General features: G+C 38.0%; 2 protein-coding genes across 7 annotated transcripts in view; one reads left to right on the top strand and one right to left on the bottom strand.

Moving 5' to 3' along the window:
- LRBA (LPS responsive beige-like anchor protein) overlaps positions 1-23,206 on the top strand; it is a 747,970-nt gene that overhangs the window by 447,150 nt on the left and 277,614 nt on the right. The window lies entirely within an intron of this gene.
- MAB21L2 (mab-21 like 2) lies at positions 509-4,082 on the bottom strand. The gene has a single exon (XM_029235043.1). The coding sequence runs from the start codon at positions 2,181-2,183 to the stop codon at positions 1,104-1,106; it is 1,080 nt and encodes a 359-aa protein (XP_029090876.1). The 5' UTR covers positions 2,184-4,082; the 3' UTR covers positions 509-1,103.

Raw genomic sequence — 23,206 nt, 5'->3', positions numbered from 1 at the left:
TTAATTGTTAAGTTTTATTATTTAAAACTTGAAGAGGACAAATGATTGAAGGATGAGTATAACTCATTGTGTTAACTATTCAGAAAAGATCCATAAATGTTTCTTTTATAATTCAGACTCAGAGTGCATTTTCTTTTTAGATTATGGCATGAGAGAGCAAATATCTTAATTTTTAATGTGAAAAAACTTTTCTTGTAAAAATTAGGATCAAAATCAGTTCTTTCATACAAAATCTGTTCTTTCAAGTGTGAAATAAGATATTACTTTTAGTCTTAAAATCTACAGAACAAACATATATTATAGTTGTGTAAAATTAATATTTTCTCTTTCCTAAAGATTTTGGTGGGAACTTGAATCGTTAAATCTACAAAATGTGCTGCATTTGTAAATTTTGCAAACTAGAGTTAAAATGGAAGCTTCTTGCATTCCTCAAGTTCACTTCTTTATATTGTAAACAATAAATTGTGATCTCACCTTCCTTCATTTAAGAACAATCCACAAACAGTCATTTACAATGTAAAGTAGTATTTTTATTACTGTTTTCAACAAGACTGCTTAGGGTGAGGGAAGAGGTGTGGGGGAGGGAGGGGCACATCTGACATTGGCACTGAGATACATTTAACATCAGCAAAACTTTGTTTAAAAGAGAAATTTTACATATAATTAAATACTTTTTTTTCACTTGGTGACAACATTCAGGCAACCCAAAACAAATTGGAGAGAGAGACAGAGAGACAGAGACAGAGAATGAAGAGGGGGAGAGAAGGAAAAGGGAGAAACTACTATATTTTGATTGAAAATGTACCTTGGGTTTCATTTTGTTGTGGCAAAGCCCGATTGCTTCTGTTGTGTGACCTTTTAAATTCACATTGTTTGGAAGAGAAGGATCACTTTTGTGCAAGAATGTGATTTTGTGTGTTTGGTTGGTTTGCTCTCCTTTTGTTTGCTTGTTAATTAAGGAAGTCTTCTGCCAGGTTCCCGTTTCTCTTAGGTGGCTTACATAAAAGTCTGTGTCTGGAGTTTCTGCTGTTTGTCGCCGAGTTGTGTGTTGTGTGTTTGAGAGCATTCCTGTTTATGTCGCTTTTCAAGCAGTCCCCAGCACCCTATAGTTTGTCCAGGCTTTTGGGATTGGTGAGAATTTCCCTGGCCAACCTCCAGGTCTGCTTGGCAGCGCTTTCCAGGGCCGAGTGGGGCTTGCCCTGGAAAAGGTCGAGGTTGGGCAGAAAGTAGTGAGGGCAGCGGCGGCACTGCAGGCAGGAGATGAGCTGCAGCAGGATGCCGTTGAGCCGATCTCCGAGGCACGCCTCGTCCCAGTCCGTTTCCCGCGGGTGCTTCTCGCACTCGTACAGCAGCAGCGTCTTCATGTGGTAGTTATTGAGCGGCTGGCCAGGCAGCTCCAGGTGGCGGTCCCGCAGCGTCTTCAGCACCGAGAGACACTTGTTTCGGCAGCCGCCCATCAGCAGGCGGTTCTCAGCCTCTCCGAACTGCAGCACCCAGGCGTCGCTCTCCGCAGAGCTCTGCTTGCCGGTCAGCGAGTAGCACTCCTTAGAGAGCAAGTTGAACCCTTCGGCCTTGACCTCCGCCACCCGATTGGGGCCGGGCCAGGGGATGTGGGGCATAGGCCACTGTGCAGCACTGCGAGGCCAGATACCGGTGCACTTGAACGCCGGAGTGATTTGCACCACGTAGCGCTCCCTGATGCGCAACTTGACCTCGCTGGTATCCGCGATCATCTTGACCACATCCCGGTAGCTGCACTTGTCCACCGCCTGAGCCACCAGCGTCTGGAAACGTGAGCGGATCTTGCGCGCCGAGAGGTAGCCGGACGCTGTGATGAACTCGACCCAGAGAGACATGCTCCGCTTCCGCCCATCGCTCAGTTTGAGCACTGCGCAGCCGGGCAGTGAGCCGTCGTCCACGAAGTTGAAGACGCCCATCTGGTTTAGGTAGAGCACCACCTCGAATTCTGTGGGCGAGATGACCTCCAGCCCCTCGTAGCGGGCATCGATCTCGCTCAGGGAGCTGATGAAGCGAGGCTCCTGCACCTCCACTTCCTTTAGCACGTCCGAGACCACCTTACAGACCTCTCGGATGGTCTTGGCGATGGCCGCCTTGCGCGCTTGGCAGCGCTCAGTGTAGTATTTATTGAGCTGGTAAACCAGCTTGGCCTGAGCGGCGATCATGTTGGGGCACAGGTCCGGGCTGTACACCGGCGTCTCGCAGTACGTTGAGGGATCCAAGGCTCACGTGCTGGTGGTGGCCCTGCGGCTTGCGAAAGAGGCGCTGCGCTCCCCTAAGCCCCACTTTCACTCTTGTTTCCACCTGGGCTGCCCGGCTGATGCTTCAGCCGTCTAGCTCTTTCCTTCCCCTCTTTTAAAAGCTTTTTTCTTCTCCAGAAAATAAGGAAAAAAGAAAAAAAAAAAAAGGATGATCTTTGAAAAAGAAAAGTACCTGCTGGGACTTTTTTGCTTTCTCTTGATATGTGAAATAAAGATGTGCCTGCGGGCGAGATGAAGGGGAGGGGGGTGGGGAGACAGGGTGAGAGAGAAAAATTCTGGTTACCAAGAGGTTAGGCTTAGACGTCTGCAGCGGAGATGGCCCAGGAATCTGGAAATGAGGTCTTTTAAATGCCAAAGTAAATTTAAAAATAAAAGCGAAACATTCAGTGTTTCATTCTTAAACTTCTCTCCCACCCTGGTAGCACTTCTTTATTCAGATTAGGTGAGCGCTTTTCTCCTCACCCTCCCCCAGATGGAAGGTGAAGGGTGTAATTAATGTCCAGAGAGCGGCGAAGTGCAACTCAGTCCGCAGCACACTCAGAGGTTCGCAGATGCCCCGCACTCTCAGCGTGTAGGTCTGGTCTCTTCTCAGGGGGTCCTCTTGTAGCGGTTTTCCTCTTTTCCTACTGGAGGCGTTGTTTGGACTGGGTTGGTTTGTTTGCAGTGCGTTCTTCTTGTCTTTCTCTAGGTGCAGACCGCTGGAAGTTGTTTGATACTCATTTCTGCTTCGTAATTTATAATTTTGGCCGTCACAAAATCTATTTTACTGTGACGAAGTCTTTGCTTGCGTTGCATCTGGGGTTTAGTTATAACGATTCGAGGGTTTTTCTTCTCCTCCCCCTTTAGGTTGCTTGTGCAGATTCCACTTTCTGAGTCGCCTCTCCCTCCGATGTCTCTCTTTCCCTCTCCCTCCTAATCTCTCTTCCTCTCTCTCCCCCTCCCTTCCTTTCTCTCCCTCCCTTTCTCTTTCCCTCTTTCTCTCACCCCACCCCCCAGCACCTCTCTCTCTCTCTCTCTCTCTCTCTCTCTCTCTCTCTCGTTGCTGTTTCCTGGAGTTATTTAGTTTATGAATGGTCCTGGGCCATCATGAGGGGGGTGGAGCTTCAGTTCCTACAATCGCTGTTGGAGCTGTCAGTGCTTTAGCCAATCCGAGAGAGAAGACAGGCATGCTTGGCAAACGGTAGCAGCCACCGCTGCACTTGATAAAGAAAGGGGGTAAAGAGAGAAGTAAGAAAATAGGAAGAGATAGTAGAAGTCAAATGCTCACACACATTTTGCAGCCCCCTCTTCTTTATCCTCCTCTCTTATCAATTGCAAGGAAGAAAAAGAGAGTGTATAGAGAAGGGACTTCTTGGAGATGGCTGGAATGACTCAAGGGAGAGTAGCAGTGGTTCAGAAAGGTTCCCTTTTTTTTTTTTCTATCAACATTGTGAAGAAGGTGCAAAAGCTAACAAAATTACTTTCGCTTGAAGGCAAATGGGAGGAGGAAGGGAAATCTGGGAAAGGACCTAAATTTTTCTAGATTTTTTCCTTAGGCAAAGTCTTCCTCCCTTTTCTTCCCCTCCCCTCCCATTGTTGCTAAGAGCCAGAGCAATTGCTGTATATGTGCGCCAGTTGGGGGGTGGGGGGAGTGGACATGGGGTGAGAGTTTATAATCGTAAATCTCTTTTCAGTAATTTCCATATGCTGTTGAAAAATGAGGCAGGACAAAAATGGTACAAGCACCTTGTTTGATAATTACTTCATAATTAAGATTCAGATATATTTAATGTTATTACTTTATTGTTACAAGGAGTAACTTGTTATCAGAGAGAAAATATGTTTAAGTTGTGAGAAATGGTGCAGATTTATATATGGTAAAATTTTGTTGGATATACTTTTTAAATAAGCCACTAAAATTATTTTAAACTTAATAAAAATGAAGGGAAGTAAATATGAACCTGATTTAAAGTTTTCTTAAAATGTTAATGTTGTAAATCTAATTTTGAGTATATTTTCAGGCAGTAGAGAATTTCATTTGTAAACTCATTTTATTTTCATAATTGACTCTTGCTTTTAAAAGACTTCACTGCTGCAAAAATCTGTAACTATCCTGTTATTGATTACACAGATGGCTTCACTCCTCCCTTGACATTTCAGTGAAACTCATGCATGTGCTTTTAGTATATGTATTATACCTTCGAGCTGTACCATGGTAGCCTTTAGGTACTTTTGGTTGAAAGAGCTGTAACAGTGTTTCTGATTTGCTTAGAATTTATGTTTGAACCTCAGGTGTGTGGATTCTGAGTCTTTTTAAGACAAATCAAGTAGATGGGAATGTTTTTAGTTAGAGTTTGGACGTTATGTACTCCGATAATGCTGTAACAAAGAAAATCTATAAGCCGGTTGTGCGAAGACTTCATTTTGCAAAACCTGGTATGCGGCTTTTGCAAAACCCCGTGGGAAGGCTTGACTTGCTGTCTTAAGGCTGAACCAGATGAACCTGAATTGAGTTGCATAGGGAAAGTTTGTTTCATCAGGTACTTGATGGCAGACGCTTGGACCTCCTTGGTTCATTCTTACACATCTGGTGCGGACTACTGGTATCTTGTCACCCCTTCACTCTCGTAGCGACATGTCTCTTCCTAAAGAACTTTGTCCTTTTTTCCTTCTTTTAATCAAGTCGGCATTGTTACCAGGGATGTCTTCAGTGGCCAGGAGTTGAGACGAACAGTCGCGTCCGCGGCACTCCGGGACGCAGAGCTTTAGTGACTTCTCGGGAGTCTCAGCGGCGCCGGCGGCCGCGGGCTCCGGCGGGCTCCGGCGTGCGTGCGGCTGGCGTCGGACCCCGGGCGGCAGGAGGATATACGCGAGCCGGCGCCTTCAGGGTCCGCGCGTGTGGGACGCCCAGGCTCTGCCGGCACCCCGGCGATTGGCCACGAGGCCACAGCGGCGCTCTGGGAACTGTTACTGGCAGGAGGGGCACTTTGCGGCGGGCAGTGGTGTGGACGCCAGAAGAGGATCCCGCGCGGCTTCTCCCGAGGGCAGTTACTGGGCGGAGACTGGTGGCGGGGTGAGAGGGTGAGGAGCTTCCTTCCCCCCGCCCCGACCCTCGCCCCTCGCCCCCGGTTGGAGCCGCTGAGGCCTCGCGCGTGGACCGGCCGGGCCCGCGACGCCCCAGGGAGTGTTTGCAGAAGGCCCCGGGGTGACGGCGTCATCCCTCCTCCGCGCTCCCGCGCCCGCGGGTAGGCGCCCAGCGCCCTCTGTCCGCACGCCCTTCTCGCGTGGGGCGGCCCCGGCCGCGCGGGTCTTGGCGCCACCACTCGCCCGGCACCCCACTCCTCCTCTCCTCCCTGCTCTGTCGGCACGACCAAGCTTCGCCCCACTCTTGTCCCCTCGCTTCTCCACTTCTACGTACTGAGGCCGAGGGAATGATAAAATGTTACAAATGTTTTGATTTAAAAACAATTCATTACCAATTTACCCTGTCCAAGGTAGATGCTTTAGTAAATAATAAATCAGTTAAACAAAGGCGACTTTAATTTATTGCCGTGGTACTAATTAGAAACATCATTTGAGCAATAAACTTAAACACTTCCAGCAAATAATGCTCCCTCTTGCTGGTTCCCTTCCTTCCCCTCCCCCACCCCAACTCACTCTGGCTGCCTCTGCTCTAAGAGCTGCTTCAGCTGTGTGTTTGCGGATCCGCTCTTCCTCTGGTTGAATAATTGAAGGGGAAAACGGTATCCGAGGAGGCTGTAATTGAAGAGCCCCTGTCACCTCTGCTTTTATGTATGTTAGTATAGAAGTCCATCAGCAGCTCCTTGATGGTGTATTAAAACGGAGTGGCAGCCCCTTCTGCAGGAGATACCGTATTCTATTAAAGGAGACCAAGTGAGAGAAAGAAACTCTAGAGGCTAAAAGCCACTTCAAGTCTTCAGACCGATTGATCTGTATTCTCTTGTTATAATCCGTCTCATCATACTTGAGTTAATGAGGCAAAAGAGGGGGAGCGAAATCTGATGGTCCTTGACAAATTCATTAGGGAGGCTGCAGGACATTTTATTTGACTGTTAAACATCTTGTTTGTTTGGTTTAGGCAGTGCCAACATCAGCATGCTTCTGCCCAGACTTATCATGTTGGTCTGACTACAGACATTACTAAAAAGAGAAAGAGGACATTCAGGGTGTGATTTGAATATTTTGTTTTGGATTTCATGAAGCCCATAACCTTCAGACTTCTCTAGGATTTACCTTCACCATCCTTACACTTAGGAACATTTATGAAAATTTAGATGATGATAGTGAGGTGGGCATGTTTTTAGTTACTATAAACTATGTATGTTTAAACTTTAGTCGGAAAAGTTCCCATTTCCTTAAAAAATTGAGTCAAGTTACAGAAATTACTGTGCTAGTTTTTGAAAAATATGAATGTTTAAGCTCCAGAAGAGTAGCCAGATCATTTACTTGATCGTGGTTAAATAAACTTTTAATTATTAATTGAATTTCCTTTTTCAGTGAAACACTTATGGGTACAGAAACTTGGAAATCAAAATGTTAACTATTTATACAAATATGATGTTTTTGAAAGAAAATGTGTGTATTTTAATTTGAATGCCTTTTTATATTTAAAATTAGAAGCAGAACCAGGTACTTTATGAATGGCGCTAAAATAATGTGATGAGTTGACAGGATACTTAAAAAACTGAAAATATTTCTAATTGAAGAATAATGGGCAACTAAGTTAGAATGCTAATCTTGTAATATTTTATTCTAGGATAATAACACAGTACTTGATTTTTTTCAGTTTCTCCATTTATGATACTTTCTTGCATAGAGAATTCAGTCATATTTTCTTTCAGCAATTGACTTAAACATCCTCAGCTTAAGTGCTTTGAGAAAGAACCCTGTCTTCCATTTACAGGCAAACAGTATGAAAGAAAAAAGAAAACTAATGCTCTTTGCCTGTCATTTTTATACATTCTTGCACTGCTGATGAAGCTTGAACTGCTGCAGGGAATGTATGGATTTGAAAAGAAATGATTCAGTAGTTCATGTTGTGTTTCTCAGAAGCAAAACCAAACTAATGGCTGCAGTCAGTGCTTCTGTACATCTGACAGTTATAATCCTGTTTACATTTCCAGAGAATACAAAATGCTTAAACTGTTTTATTTTTTGCTGATCTTTACTTAGAAATGTGCTTACTGAGTTAAACTTCAGTGCAGTTTTTACTTTATCATATCACTGGGACTTAAAAGATCCATTAATTATCTCTAGAAATGGCATACAGTATTTCAATAATCTTTCCTAAAGAGTATACAGATTTTAGATTATATGATTTTGTTTTCCAGGGAAACATTTTAGAATTATTAAGAAAATAATCAGGTTATTGACTTAAAAAAATCAACTCTCTGAAGGATTTATACTTTTTGGAAAACAAAAGACCACGTGTTTACCTGTATATATTCTTATCCTCTAAAATCTAACTTTAAAATATCTGTACAGTTGCTAAATGTTTGGTTCTTATATGCTTAATCATTCAATATATTTATAAAAATATTTTTTAAGAAAAAAATTCTTTTTTAGGGGGTCAAGATGTAAAAGGGGCAATAAATAACGATTAAATTCTCTGAATTTAAAAACGATTCCAGTAAAAACAAGAAGAAAAATAAATAACCCAAACACAATTTGTTAGTGTATTAGTTGATGAAATTTTATTGAAGTAATTATATTAAACTATCTGTAAGAAGCTTTAACAGCACCAACTGTCAGGATTATACTATGCACATTGTATTAAAAGTCAGAGTAAAGCTGCATTCTCTTCCATTCTCTGTCAAATGATCTAATTTTCCAAATCTCCTAAGTATCATAGAAATTGTTTATAAGCTATTGATAATTATTATTCTGGAATCAATCAGGAGAACAATCAGTAATAGAATGTTTTCTTTGAGCAGTTCACCATAGTGCCTGTTAATCTTAAATGGTCAATCATGCTGCTAAAACAAGTTGTTTTTTTAATTTCTTTCACAAAATAGCTTTAAAAAAAACCTGAAAAAACCCCAAACCTTGTAATCACTTTGATTGGTAACCCAAGGGTATTGTCATTTGAACAGTTTGAACTTAATGTTCTGTAAGGTCAAAGCAATGGCATTAACTTTGCATTACTAAGCCTCAAACTGTACTGAAAAGTAAATGCTTTTATGTACTTTTGAATATTGTTTTGTGGGATTAAGTTTGTTTGGGTTACCTTGGATAATGTATTTGATTAGTGATATTTACACCTATTAAACTTTTACAAGTCTAATTCTTGTATAATTTAGTGGGATGAGAATATTGAAAGTACAATAGATGTTTGTTTTTTCCCCAAGTTTAGTACTCAGCTGTGTATATGAGTACATTATTAAGCTATACATAATATCATCAAAATGGACAGTGATAGAGCAAAGAACTTGTACTCAGGAGAATGGAAGTGAGCAGCTTTTAGCCTGACTGAAATGTAAATACTCTTGTATTACTGAGCTAGGATATACAGTGTTAAGACAATCTGAGTTAATTTGGCAAGCATTTTTCATTGAATTTACTATATTTTCATTTATGTCTTTTGACTTTACCAAGAAACATTTAGCTTTTTCTCATTTTAGAGAAACACAGTTTTGAGTTGTAGCAGTCACATTCCTTTATTTCTGTAAGACAGTTGAATAGTTCTGAAAAGTTAAATAAGATTCTACCTTTCTGTCTTCTTTCCTTCCTTTTTAACAATTTTAACTTATTAATATACTGTGAGGTATATATTATATTTTTTCTGTTTAATAACTTTGGCTTTCATGACTCACTATAATTTTCAACAAATGAAAGGGTGCTTTTAGTAGAAGCCAGTTCTTAACTATTTACGGTATGATTGTGTAATTAGTGGATTATTATTTGTGTCTCCTCCACCTTTGAGAAACAAATTTTACTGGTCTTTAATATCACTTGCACAAAATAGACAGAAAATCAGGATTATTGATGTTAAACTTGATGCTAAATAAATCAAGGCTCTTGATTTCAATTTCATTCATTTCCATTCGGAACATTGAATTTTGTGCTTTAAAGAAGATGTGATATCCTTAGTTTAATAAGATAATACTACTGATTCACATTAGGATATGTTTCTTGGGATTTCAGAGTCATTCCCACTCCCATTTCCACTTTCCTTTGCCATCAGTGCCAGACATTTACAAAAGAGATGATTGAGATTAGGGGTGTAGATTATGCCTGTACTGAGCTGTACTTAGTTCAAAATATAAGACTTGGTGTTACGTTCTATATTTCTTTCAGGCCATACGAGACATTTTGTGGGCCTATGTTTAAAATTATCAGTTAAGCATATCGTAGGTAAGTTTTTGTTACACTTCAGGAAAACTAGCCCTTTTAAACATCTTAGTTTCTCTTGAAATATACAGGTTCTGCAGCACTCCATCTATAATATTATTATTAGTAGTAATTTTGCATCAATCTTCTGCTAAGATTACAGGAAATTTTTAATAAGCTTGTGGTATTTTTAATGAAAATATTAAAAAAAATCTAGCCTGTTCCTTCCTTTAAACATTGTGAATTAGCGTAAAAGTGATGTGCTGAGAGGTTTCTCTGATTCCTGGTAGTGGTTGAATAACAACAACAAAAATTCTTCATTGGCTCTAATCTACGTATAGAAGACATCTGTGTAGTATAAATGAAATAATATTTGATGATCTAAGGAATGGAAACTTTTCCTTTAACCATGTGAAATAAAGCTAGGATATAAAACAGCTGTCTTGGCCTATGTATATCAAGGTTCTGCCAGTCTGTTTCTTTTCTGAGTTTTCCCTTTCTCTCTTCCCTTGTTATCTTTGAATCCTAAAGAGTCACTCTCTTATTTTCTGACTAGTTTTGTCTGTAGACGAAACCTGGGTTAGTAGGTTTAAATCAGCCAAGATAGAGTGAAAAATCTTTGATCTATGGCTATGACTGTTTCCAAATGATTTGCTTGCTGGGACCAGACACTATCCATGCCCTTTCACTTTGCTATCAGATAGGTGCACACAAAGGACCTGAAAGGCTACCAGATGCACAGTTAATCATCATATTAGATAAGTAAAGGGTTCCAACCATACTTAATTAGATCTTCTATTTCTAATAGTTATTTGTTCTATAGTACCTTGTTGGTTAAATGCTCTACAAATCTAATCTTTTCTTCAAATTAGTTAAAACTTTCTATAAATTGTAGCATCAATTTAAAACAAATGATACAAAGCTATGTATTTTTTTTAATATAAGTTCCTTGCTGTCACATAGCTTACCTGCATAGATAAGATAAAGAAAGGGAGACAGTATGATAGTATTAAAGAGCATTAGTCTAGGGGATAAAAAGCCCTGAATTTTTATCCTAGCTTGGCTACAAACCCTGTGAGTGACCTTGATCAAGTCACTATCTCCACTCACTATTTTCTCAATTGTTAAATGGGGGGATAGATGAAGAGTGTTTTCTACCTCTTCTAGATAGACAAAAATCTGTAATTTCCTACACTAACATGATTAAAGTTCTTTTTTATATCTTTATTCATTGATTTTAAATCAGAAATCTTTCTGCACACATTTAGAATTTCAGTGCTGTTCTAATATATGCATATGAAAGTTTTCAACGTGAAAAAAATCGCAGAAAGAATAAGCTTACAGATCGTTATATTCCATATTTTAGACTTAAGGGAAAAAATGCAAATTATAGATTGGAGACAGTTGTGAGGGACAACCCATTAGCAAGTTGGAATAGATTCTAAGAGTATACTAATTATTCTTTGATAGGAGTTGGATCATAAAAATATGAAAATGAAACAGGCTGTGTATTCTTGTATATTCAGCAGAACCGTATGTGTTTAAAGGTATACGCAAGGTTGGCAGGTGTGTTTTGTTTTTTTTTTTCTCAAACTGTTGAATTGTCTTTCAATGTTTCTGATATTTTCACTAAGATTAGCTATTCTGTAAATATTAGTTCGTGGAGCCAAATAAAGTTCAAGTTCATAATTAACTTAAAAAATTTTTTTTAAAAATGGAAAGGTCAGTCTTCTCTTTAGAGAAATGACACTGCTTTAAGCAACTATAACATTACCGTATTCATGTTGTGTTAAAAGATAGACCCAAGCAGGGAAATGGTTTTCAAAACATGAGTCACTAAAGTAAGTTTTATACTACTTTCTCATGCTTTTCACTTGTTTTCATCAGAAGACCTGACAAGCATAAAAGTGTTAACATCTTTTATTTTACAGATGTTCTTAGTTTTCCCTCAAACTGTAAAAGATGCTGTATCAGAGTAGCATGGTAGGAAGTAATTTCAACACCTCCTTTCACTTATGCGATAACTTATTATTTGTCTGAGCTTGTGGATATTTTCGGAGGGAGGGAAGTGAGACAGCAGAAGACAACATATTGAGATCTAATTGTTCTCATTTTGAGATATAGATCAATCAGTCTGTCTGCTGTATTATAAATTCTCTCTAAAATACCTTTTCAGTGGGCATAGTTGAGTTATTTTACTTCTATATTGTGTTTGGAAGTCTGTCGTCAATGCAGTAGGCGTGCCAGGTGACCACCGAGAGAGTTGTTGATGGACACTCGGTGGGTTTGCAGAGTGCAAACCTAAAAGACTAAGAGATGTGAAAGGCATTGCTATTTGTGAATTTATGTTTTATCTCACTTCCCTTGAAAATTTATGAGTAGCGTGGCTTAAGGGTGCTGGAGTTGTGTGTTCCAGGGCTTGCCCCTACTGATAACACCCTTGTTGGCGTGAAAGTGCAATGCAAATTATGACAGTTACAACCTTCTGTTTTGTTTAACTTGTCAGTAGATTTCCTGGCTCAGTGCTGAGGGCAATGGTGTGTTCAGCTAGTCCATATTCACCTAAACTTAAAAGGTCAGGTTTCTACAGGCAAGCCTAGTCAAAGCCTAATTGATGAGGAGGGCAAAGAGACAGAATTTACTGTTCTGTTGGCTAGTTTCATATCGTTAGGTTGTCCTGAAAGCATCAGGCAGTCACAGCCCCTTTCATGTAAGTGCTGACCCTAGACAGGAGCTGACAATCAAAGGAGGCAGCCACAGGAACCAGTGCAAGTAGGCTATTGATTTTTCAGTTAGGTCTAAGTAGTTTGTAGTATGGGTAATGGGTGACAGAGGCAGGTATGTCATTATCAATGAGCTCCAGAACAGTAGCGACAACCCTCTCTCATATTTCCTTCAGCACTGACAGTATGCATCCAGGGCTGGTCAATAAATCGCCCAACCCTTAACTGACAAGTGACTTGGAGGTTTAGGTTGAGGGGTGGAAGTTATAGAGCTAAACTTCTCTACTTGAACACATACTGGATCTAGCAATAGAGTCAGTAACTATATTGTAAGTTTTTGAAGTTTTCATTTGGAAAAGTCAGTGCAACTATGAAAATCAGAGTTTACTTTTAAGCTTTTGAGAATTTAAGAAGCGTGTTTACTTAGTTAAGAAATAAAGAAATGGGCTAATCATTTGTAAAGATACTCTGCAAGCATAATTAAGCTAGGTTATTACTGTATGGTTTCGCTTTTAATTTAGACTAGATCTTTATTTAATCACAATATCTCTGAACTTATAAAAGTTTAGCAGTTAGAAATTCTCTTAAAATCCTTTATAATTCCTAATCTCTTCTTAAATGTTTTAACTGCAGACTAATTTTAAGTAGAAAAAAACTTGAACCATTTGTAAATGTTAGGTATTAGCCATTAACCAGTTACTATTTGACCTTCAAATTCGTTTTATATTACTTTTCAAAATAAAATAGTCAGGAATTGAACATTTAATGATTAAAGTTTGGTGAATTATGGTTGCTTCTGAATTTTGAAAAGCAATGAGGCTGACTTGTTTTAAAAGCCTTTCATATGGTTATTTACATTTAAAGGTAGATGTAGTTCGTATTCACATAAACACAAAAGTGTAACAGGTTTTGATTAAAAGTAACATGTTCTAAAAGGGATCTAAAATAATTGAGAAATATTTTAAATTTAAACGAATCTCTATTTTGTTACAAAATATAAGTAATATAAGGAGAAGATAGTATTTATAACTAGAAGTGGGAGTTTGGGTTGTACCAGGATCCTTGCAAACTATCACATGCTTACATTTTTTGAAAACTTTAAACAAATTGAAATAAAACAGAAAAGTAAATGTTTTTTAAAACTTCCTTAAATAACTTATCGCTATGATATCTTGTTTAACACTGTGATATTGTACAGAACCAGAGTTTAAGTCTGTAGTATCATCTAGCCGTGGGGTAGCCTGCCTGACCACATGAATCATTTTCATTTGTCCAATACAACTGAAAATACCACACACACACCCTTTTTTCTTTAACAACAGCAGGTTAATGCATACAGAGGGTATGGATGCTTAAATATTTTCTTAAGTTTGCAGTGACATGTCTGTGTGAATACCCATCTTCCTTCTTAAGAAATGAGAGAATGCACATTTGAAATGTAGTGAAAGATGGCTACTATGGAAATGTGATAGTCTTAGTTTTAAAGATGCTTTGGGATTATGTAATTAATATTTAGAGAAATTTTATTCAAATCTTTTGCTTTAGTCACCTTTTGAGGCCTATAGATTCTTAAAGCAAGATTCCTTTTAGAGTCAGTGTTTTCCCCCTGTTTATTAATCATTCACTTAATCTGTGTTTTTCTGTTGGATTAGATAAAATATTTAGCTGGGAATCTTGTAATCTTTATATTGTTAGCTATATTATAGGTGCAGCTTCTTCTGCTGTATTTGAAGTCTTTCCTGAATACAGTGTTTTTTTCAGGAATAAAAAAAGAAAAGCTGAAGAAAGGGGGACAAATTAAATTTTCATGAAAGAAAATCCTAATCAGTAGTGACAGTGTAAGAGAAAGATGATTGCCACTTGGTCATTGTGGAGAGGCACTTAGATTTGGTGTCAGTGCTTCTGTTAATGATGACTAATGTCTTTCTCGGAGCAAGTGCATGCTCCAACATACTGCTACAGCCAGAGAGAGGGCTCCGCAATAGACACCACTCAGCAAAAGCATTAGGTGTCCTAAAACAAAGGCTTTTTAATGCAATCAGTTTGACAGTCTCTATTATTAGAAAAATGCAAGCATAATTCTAAGGCATTTATCAACACACTTTAAGCTGTTTTATGTCCAGTACTAAGAGATATTATTTTAAAATTGAACAATATTAATAAGATGTGCTCCCTACTTTGTTACTTACAGGAATGGGGGCATATATTGCCGTTGCATAAAATCACTTGTGTTTAAGAAAAGTTTTAAGAAGAGACAAACATGCAGCAGATTTTTTTTCATACTGCATTGCTGTATCCTGAATAAATGCTTTATAGTTACAAAAAGAGAATGAATGACTCAAAAGATCTTTTTAGATCTTTTAATCTTAAATATACTGCTTACAAAAAGATGACATGTGTTATTTCTTCAGTTTTCCCCCAAAGTGTAAGACCTTTCAGAAGGGCATTTGCAATGCTTGTCATATTTTTTCATATACATCTTATTGGCCTGATGTGTCTTGAGAACCATGAGAACACAGATGTCATTGCATTCAGACAACACTAATTACTCTGGGATTTTTGCAGCCTCAGTGCCTGCATGTAACTGTCGACTATGATTGTTCATGCAGCCTACAGTGGGGACGTTTTGCACATGAAAATAGTGAGACACAAAAATTGTAAGACAGGTCTTTTAGTCCCCTATTGTTCTCCAGTAGAACTTGGAAGAAAAAAATTCCTGACACATCAATTTCATTCAGTATTTTGCATTTGAACCATGTTTTACCAACATCTTCCTTTCTAAAGTAAGAGTGTTATGCTTTAGTGTTCAGTGAAATCTGTTATCCATCTGTTCTTTAACCTTCTTGTACAGTCTTCTACATTATTTTGTCTTCAAGCTTCATGGGAAATTTCTTTATGCAGCTTATAGTTTGAGAGGAGCACTAATTGTGATATGAGTCTTTCCAAAGTGACAGTGCAAAACAATAAATATGTATGATGTGTTCTTCTGGTGTGCAATTTAATGTTTAATGAGAAGCTGCAGCAAATATGGTTAGTCTCAATGTCGGTAAGTCCAATCATCTTATGCTTTTAACACAGGTCAGTTCTTTTCTTTGTTTAATTTTCTCTGTAACGTTCTGGATTTCAGTTGATGATTCATGGTGTTTAGGTGGTTTCAAAGTATCAGAGGTCAAATGGTGGTCACATCTGGGCCCTCACTACTAAATGTGAAGACCAAATATATGTTTTGATAAAAAAGCATAATCTGTGATTGAAAATAAAAAACTCCAGTAATGTAACTTCATATGCTGATGAAGCAGAAATTGAAGCAGCTTGATCAAAGATGTATGATGAGATAAAACTGCAGTCTCTGCTGTACAGTTATAGTAATTATGACTAATGAACCATCCAGTCTGGATGAAATGGCATGCCCACAGGGACTGTGTCCAATCAGTTGTGACTTATGCAAACTGAACAAACCATTGTGATGGGGTTCCATATTCTATATCATAAGAAGTATACTCTTCATTATTAGTATAACTTTTGTTAGGGTAATGTAGAGTGATTGGAAGTTATCTAAATTTTGTTAAATATAGATTATAATTCTTTTTCTCTTTCATATACTTATTTAAAATTAAACACATTTATTTTGTGTTTGTGACCTCTGGTTTACCTCTCCTTTCCTAAACACACTTAAGTCACTAACACAGTTCTGTGACTTCCTACTTGTTCTTCTGTTGTGCTACTCTTGAACACCCCCTCTGTTTTAGAGCTCTTGTTTACTTTTGTCAGGAATTATTGTTCACTAACTGGATATTGGAGAGATACTTTAATGATAATAGTAAGACGCATGAGGCAGTTACTGTGTGTAAGCACTTTTCTAAGTGCTTATGTTATGTTAACATAACATAGGTTATATTAACCTATGTTAACTCAAAAATCCTTTCTTACAACCCTTTGAGGTAGTTGCTATATATATATTATCAGCATTTTACAGATGAAGAAACTGAGATGCGGGAAGGTTGAAATTTGCCCAAGGTTACATGCTCTTATTAATGTTGGATTACCTTGAGGAAGTTAGTTATATTCTTCTGACCCTAATGTATTTCTAAATTATTCTCACTTTCCCTTTTCCCACCCTGGATCAACTTTTTGTTGTTACTGGTTTTCTGGCAACTGACAAAACTGCTAGGGTATTTTAAATGTGAGGGCTCATGTGCAGTTCTAGCATAAGTTTTTCAGGTCCCTAAACTCAAGTTATATTCAGGTCCCTAAACTTCCTCGCTTGGTATGTTTTAAGTGACTAGCGCTTTCAGGATGGAGTTTAGGAGTGGGTGCTTTTGATATGAATGTATATCTAAAACGTAATAAATGTATCAGTTGGTACACTCTTGAAATTGTAAAATCTTTAAGTTGTAGTGAGAATACAGCATACTCACTTAAAAGAAAATAAGTAATGCTGGGAAAATAAGTTTGGTTGGTTTTCTTCTGAGATTATCTACCCAAAAGTTTTTCTCATCAAACCAGACATAGTCGTCATCTTAATGATTTCTTATTCCTGGCACCTTACACACTACGGGCTAGCTAGTAGGTATTCAATAACTATTGGCAGAAAGGAGGGAAAAAAGGAAAGAAGGGGAACTTTACAGTGATTCAGTAATTCAGTGATTCTGTCGAATACCTGCTTTAATTCTAGTTTCCTTGACAGGTTTTTACTTATAGGAATAGAATAAAACAGACTGTCATTATGTCATTATTCTTTAAAATCTTTAAAATGCTACCTAATCAACTTTGTTTCCCACTGACCCTCAGTCTGAAATCTTTGTCTTTTCAGGCTGACTTCCTTGCATTTATCATGTAATGCTCTACAGAGAGCTTTCTTTGAACTGATATTCTAGTTACCATCAATCTCAGTTTAGTATGTTTTCATTTTTCTTGTCTCCTGTATGTCATTATCTATGTGTTCCTCTTCCTTTATGACCTTACCAATGTGAAAAGTTATTGAAAGGCAGGTATCATCTTATTTATTTCTTAGCATTACATGACTAGATACATAGTACATGCTCAATAAATACCTGTAGATTGATTGATAATTTTGGTGCCCTCCTCTTTCTAATACGTTTCTTCCCATCACCAAAGTCAAATTTTCAATGTGAGATTTCTAGAGGTGACATTTTGAAAGTCTTTAAAAAACTCAATTGAAATGAGATTTAAACAAGAACTATATTGAGCCCTTATTCTGTGCCACGCACTATACTAAGCACTTTAATTATCTTAATCCTATCAGTAAATGTATAATGAGTTATATCCTTTTATTATCCCTAACTGTACAGAAAGCAAGGCACAGAGAGATTAAGTAACTGGATTAATTCTAAAGCTCGGAAGTAGCAAAACATGACTTACAAACATGGTGAGAGTTTATTTTAAAGCAATCAACATATTTTTGTTATCCTGTCAATGCCGTGCTCTTTTTGATTTTTAATGTCCTTTCTGCAATTGTCTACAATGGTTTCTCAACTTCTGCTTCTCAACAACTTAAATGATATCCATTGCACACCTACTTATCCTGGCCTTCTCAAGATACTCCAAAGCCCTTTTCTTTCCCAATCAGAAGATGAGAATAACTTGCTGTACAGTACTTTAAAATGTTGTGATATAATCAGATAATGCAGAGAGAGGTAAAGAGATCACAGTCTCATGTTTTTTTGTTAGTTTGTTTTGCTTTGCTTTTTTTTTTTACATCTGTATTGGAGTATAATTGCTTTACAATGGTGTGTTAGTTTCTGCCTTATAACAAAGTGAATCAGTTATACATATACATATGTTCCCATATCTCCTCCCTCTTGCATCTTCCTCCCTCCGACCCTCCCTATCCCACCCATCCAGGTGGTCACAAAGCACAGAGCTGATCTCCCTGTGCTATGCGGCTGCTTCCCACTAGCTATCTGTTTTACGGTTGGTAGTGTATATATGTCCATGCCACTCTCTCACTTTGTCACAGCTTACCCTTCCTCTTCCCCATATCCTCAAGTCCATTCTCTAGTAGGTCTGTGTCTTTATTCCCATCTTACCCCTAGGGTCTTCATGACATTTTTTTTTTCTTAGATTCCATGTATATGTGTTAGCATATGGTGTTTGTCTTTCTCTTTCTGACTGACTTCACTCTGTATGACAGACTGTAGGTCCATCCACCTCACTACAGATAACTCAATTTCATTTCCTTTTATGGCTGAGTAATACTCCATTGTATATATGTGCCACATCTTCTTTATCCATTCATCCGATGATGGACACTTAGGTTGTTTCCATCTCCTGGCTATTGTAAATAGAGCTGCAATGAACATTTTGGTACATGACTCTTTTTGAATTATGGTTTTCTCAGGGTATATGCCCAGTAGTGGGATTGCTGGGTCATATGGTAGTTCTATTTGTAGTTTTTCAAGAAACCTCCAAGCTGTTCTCCATAGTGGCTGTATCAATTTACATTTCCATCAGCAGTGCAAGAGTGTTCCCTTTTCTCCACACCCTCTCCAGCATTTATTGTTTCTAGATTTTTTGATGATGGCCATTCTGACCGGTGTGAGATGATGTCTCATTGTAGTTTTGATTTGCATTTCTCTAATGATTAATGATGTTGAGCATTCTTTCATGTGTTTGTTCGCAATCTGTATATTTTCTTTGGAGAATTGTCTATTTAGGTCTTCTGGCCACTTTGGGATTGGGTTGCTTGTTTTTTTGTTATTAAGCTGCAAGAGCTGCTTGTAAATTTTGGAGATTGATCCTTTGTCAGTTGCTTCATTTACAAATATTTTCTCCCATTCTGAGGGTTGTCTTTTGGTCTTGTTTATGGTTTCCTTTGCTGTGCAAAAGCTTTGAAGTTTCATTAGGTCCCATTTGTTTATTTTTGTTTTTATTTCCATTTCTCTAGGAGGTGGGTCAAAAAGGCTCTTGCTGTGATTTATGTCATAGAGTGTTCTGCCTATGTTTTCCTCTCAGAGTTTGATAGTTTCTGGCCTTACGTTTAAGTCTTTAATCCATTTTGAGCTTATTTTTGTGTATCGTGTTAGGGAGTGTTCTAATCTCATACTTTTACATGTACCTGTCCAGAATTCCCAGCACCACTTATTGTAGAGGCTGTCCTTTCTCCATTGTACATTCCTGGCTCCTTTATCAAGGATAAGGTGACCATATGTGCATGGTTTATCTCTGGGCTTTCTATCCTGTTCCATTGATCTATATTTCTGTTTTTGTGCCAGTACCATACTGTCTTGATTACTGTAGCTTTGTAGTATAGTCTGAAGTCAGGGAGCCTGATTCCTCCAGCTCCGTTTTTCGTTCTCAAGATTGGTTTGGCTATTCGGGGTCTTCTGTATTTCCATACAAATTGTGAAAATTTTTGTTCTAGTTCCGTGAAAAAATGCCAGTGGTAGTTTGATAGGGATTGCATTGAATTTGTAGATTGCTTTGGGTAGTAGAGTCATTTTCACAATGTTGATTCTTCCAATCCAAGAACATGGTATATCTCTCCATCTATTTGTATCATCTTTAATTTCTTTCATCAGTGTCTTATAATCTTCTGCATACAGGTCTTTTGTCTCCTTAGGTAGATTTATTCCTAGATATTTTATTCTTTTTGTTGCAATGGTAAATGGGAATGTTTCTTGATTTCACTTTCAGATTTTTCATCATTAGTGTATAGGAATGCCAGAGATTTCTGTGCATTAATTTTGTATCCTGCTACTTTACCAAATTCATTGATTAGCTCTAGTAGTTTTCTGGTAGCATCTTTAGGATTCTCTATGTATAGTATCATGTCATCTGCAAACAGTGACAGCCTTACTTCTTCTTTTCCGATTTGGATTCCTTTTATTTCCTTTTCTTCTCTGACTGCTGTGGCTAAAACTTCCAGAACTATGTTGAATAAGAGTGGTGAGAGTGGGCAACCTTGTCTTGTTCCTGATCTTAGTGGAAATGCTTTCAGTTTTTCACCATTGAGGACGATGTTGGCTGTGGGTTTGTCGTATATGGCCTTCATTATGTTGAGGAAAGTTCCCTCTATGCCTACTTTCTGCAGGGTTTTTATCATAAATGGGTGTTGAATTTTTTTGAAAGCTTTCTCTGCATCTATTGAGATGATCATATGGTTTTTCTCCTTCAGTTTGTTAATATGGTGTATCACGTTGATTGATTTGCGTATATTGAGGAATCCTTGCATTCTTGGAATAAACCCCACTTGATCATGGTGTATGATCCTTTTAATGTGCTGTTGGATTCTGTTTGCTAGTATTTTGGTGAGGATTTTTGCATCTATGTTTATCAGTGATATTGGCCTGTAGTTTTCTTTCTTTGTGACATCCTTGTCTGGTTTTAGTATCAGGGTGATGGTGGCCTCGTAGCATGAGTTTGGGAGTGTTCCTCCCTGTGCTATATTTTGGAAGACTTTGAGAAGGATAGATGTTAGCTCTTCTCTAAATGTTTGATAGAATTCGCCTGTGAAGCCATCTGGTCCTGGGCTTTTGTTTGTTGGAAGATATTTAATCACAGTTTTAATTTCAGTGCTTGTGATTGGTCTGTTCATATTTTCTCTTTCTTCCTGATTCAGTCTTGGCAGGTTGTGCATTTCTAAGAATTTGTCCATTTCTTCCAGGTTGTCCATTTTACTGGCATAGAGTTGCTTGTAGTAATCTCTCATGATCTTTTTTATTTCTGCAGTGTCAGTTGTTACTTCTCCTTTTTCATTTCTAATTCTATTGATTTGAGTCTTCTCCCTTTTTTTCTTGATGAGTCTGGCTAATGGTTTATCAATTTTGTTTATCTTCTCACAGAACCGGCTTTGAATTTTATTGATCTTTGCTGTCGTTCCCTTCATTTCTTTTTCATTTATTTCTGATCTGATCATTATGATTTCTTTCCTTCTGCTAAGTTTGTGGGTTTTTTGTTCTTCTTTCTCTGATTGCTTTAGGTGTGAGGTTAGGTTGTCTATTCGAGATGTTTCCTGTTTCTTAAGGTAGGATTGTATTGCTATAAACTTCCCTCTTAGAACTGCTTTTGCTGCATCCCATAGGTTTTGGGTCATCGTGTGTCCATTGTCACTTGTTTCTAGGTATTTTTTGATTTCCTCTTTGATTTCTTCAGTGATCACTTCGTTATTAAGTAGTGTATTGTTTAGCCTCCATGTGTTTGTATTTTTTACAGATCTTTTCCTGTAATTGATATCTAGTGTCATAGCGTTGTGGTCGGAAAAGTTACTTGATACAATTTCAATTTTCTTAAATTTACCAAGGATTGATTTGTGACCCAAGATATGATCTATCCTGGAGAATGTTCCATGAGCACTTGAGAAAAATGTGTATTCTGTTGTATTTGGATGGAATGTCCTATAAATATCAGTTTAGTCCATCTTGTTTAATGTATCATTTAAAGCTTGTGTTTCCTTATTTATTTTCATTTTGGATGATCTGTCCACTGGTGAAAGTGGGGTGTTAAAGTCCCCTACTGTGAATGTGTTACTGTCGATTTCTCCTTTTGTGGCTGTTAGTGTTTGCCTTATGTATTGAGGTGCTTCTATGTTGGGTGCATAAATGGTTACAATTGTTATATCTTCTTCTTGGATCAATCCCTTGATCATTACGTAGTGTCCTTCTTTGTCTCTTCTAATAGTCTTTATTTTAAAGTCTATTTTTTCTGATATGGGAATTGCTACTCCAGCTTTCTTTTGGTTTCCATTTGCATGGAATATCTTTTTCCATCCCCTTACTTTCAGTCTGTATGTGTCTCTAGGCCTGAAGTGGGTCTCTTGTAGACAGCATATATGGGTCTTGTTTTTGTATCCATTCAGTCAGTCAGTGTCTTTTGGTGGGAGCATTTAATCCATTTACATTTAAGGTAATTATCGACATGTATGTTCCTATTCCCATTTTCTTAATTGTTTTGGTTTTGTTATTGTAGGTCTTTTCCTTCTCTTGTGTTTCTTGCCTAGAGAAGTTCCTTTAGCATTTGTTGTAAAGCTGGTTTGGTGGTGCTGAACTCTCTCAGCTTTTGCTTGTCTGTAAAGGTTTTAATTTCTCCATCAAATCTGAATGAAATCCTTGCTGGGTAGAGTAATCTTGGTTGTAGGTTTCTCTCCTTCATCACTTTAAATATGTCCTGCCACTCCCTTCTGGCTTGAAGAGTTTCTGCTGTAAGATCAGCTGTTAACCTTATGGGGGTTCCCTTGTGTGTTATTTGTTGTTTTTCCCTTGTTGCTTTTAATATGTTTTCTTTGTATTTAATTTTTGACATTTTGATTAATATGTGTCTTGACATGTTTCTCCTTGGATTTATCCTATATGGGACTCCCTGTGCTTCCTGGACTTGATTAACTATTTCCTTTCCCATTTAAGGGAAGTTTTCAACTATAATCTCTTCAAATATTTTCTCAGTCCCTTTCTTTTTCGCTTCTTCTGGGACCCCTATAATTCGAATGTTGGTGCATTTAACGTTGTCCCAGAGGTCTCTGAGACTGTCCTCAGTTCTTTTCATTCTTTCTTCTTTATCCTGCTCTGCAGTTGTTATTTCCACTATTTTATCTTCCAGGTCAGTTATCTGTTCTTCTGCTATTGATCCCATGTAGAGTATTTTTAATTTCATTTATTGTGTTGTTCATCGTTGCTAGTTTCATCTTTAGTTCTTCTAGGTCCTTGTTAAATGTTTCTTGAATTTTGTCTATTCTGTTTGCAAGATTTTGGATCATCTTTACTGTCATTATTCTGAATACTTTTTCAGGTAGACTGCCTGTTTCCTCTTCATTTGTTAGGTCTGGTGGGTTTTTATCTTGCTCCTTCATCTGCTTTGTTTTTTTCTGTCTTCTCATTTTGCTTATCTTACTGTGTTTGGGGTCTCCTTTTTGCAGGCTGC

The sequence above is a fragment of the Monodon monoceros genome, unplaced genomic scaffold (assembly GCF_005190385.1).
Source record: "Monodon monoceros isolate NGI ecotype Baffin Bay Population unplaced genomic scaffold, NGI_Narwhal_1 Super_Scaffold_20, whole genome shotgun sequence".
NCBI classification, from domain to species: Eukaryota; Metazoa; Chordata; class Mammalia; order Artiodactyla; family Monodontidae; genus Monodon; species Monodon monoceros.
This window is presented reverse-complemented; position numbering and strand designations above follow the sequence as displayed.

Excerpts from the sequence above, each read along its gene's own strand:
- MAB21L2 (XM_029235043.1), bottom strand. The coding sequence starts at position 2,183 with ATGATCGCCGCTCAGGCCAAGCTGGTTTACCAGCTCAATAAATACTAC.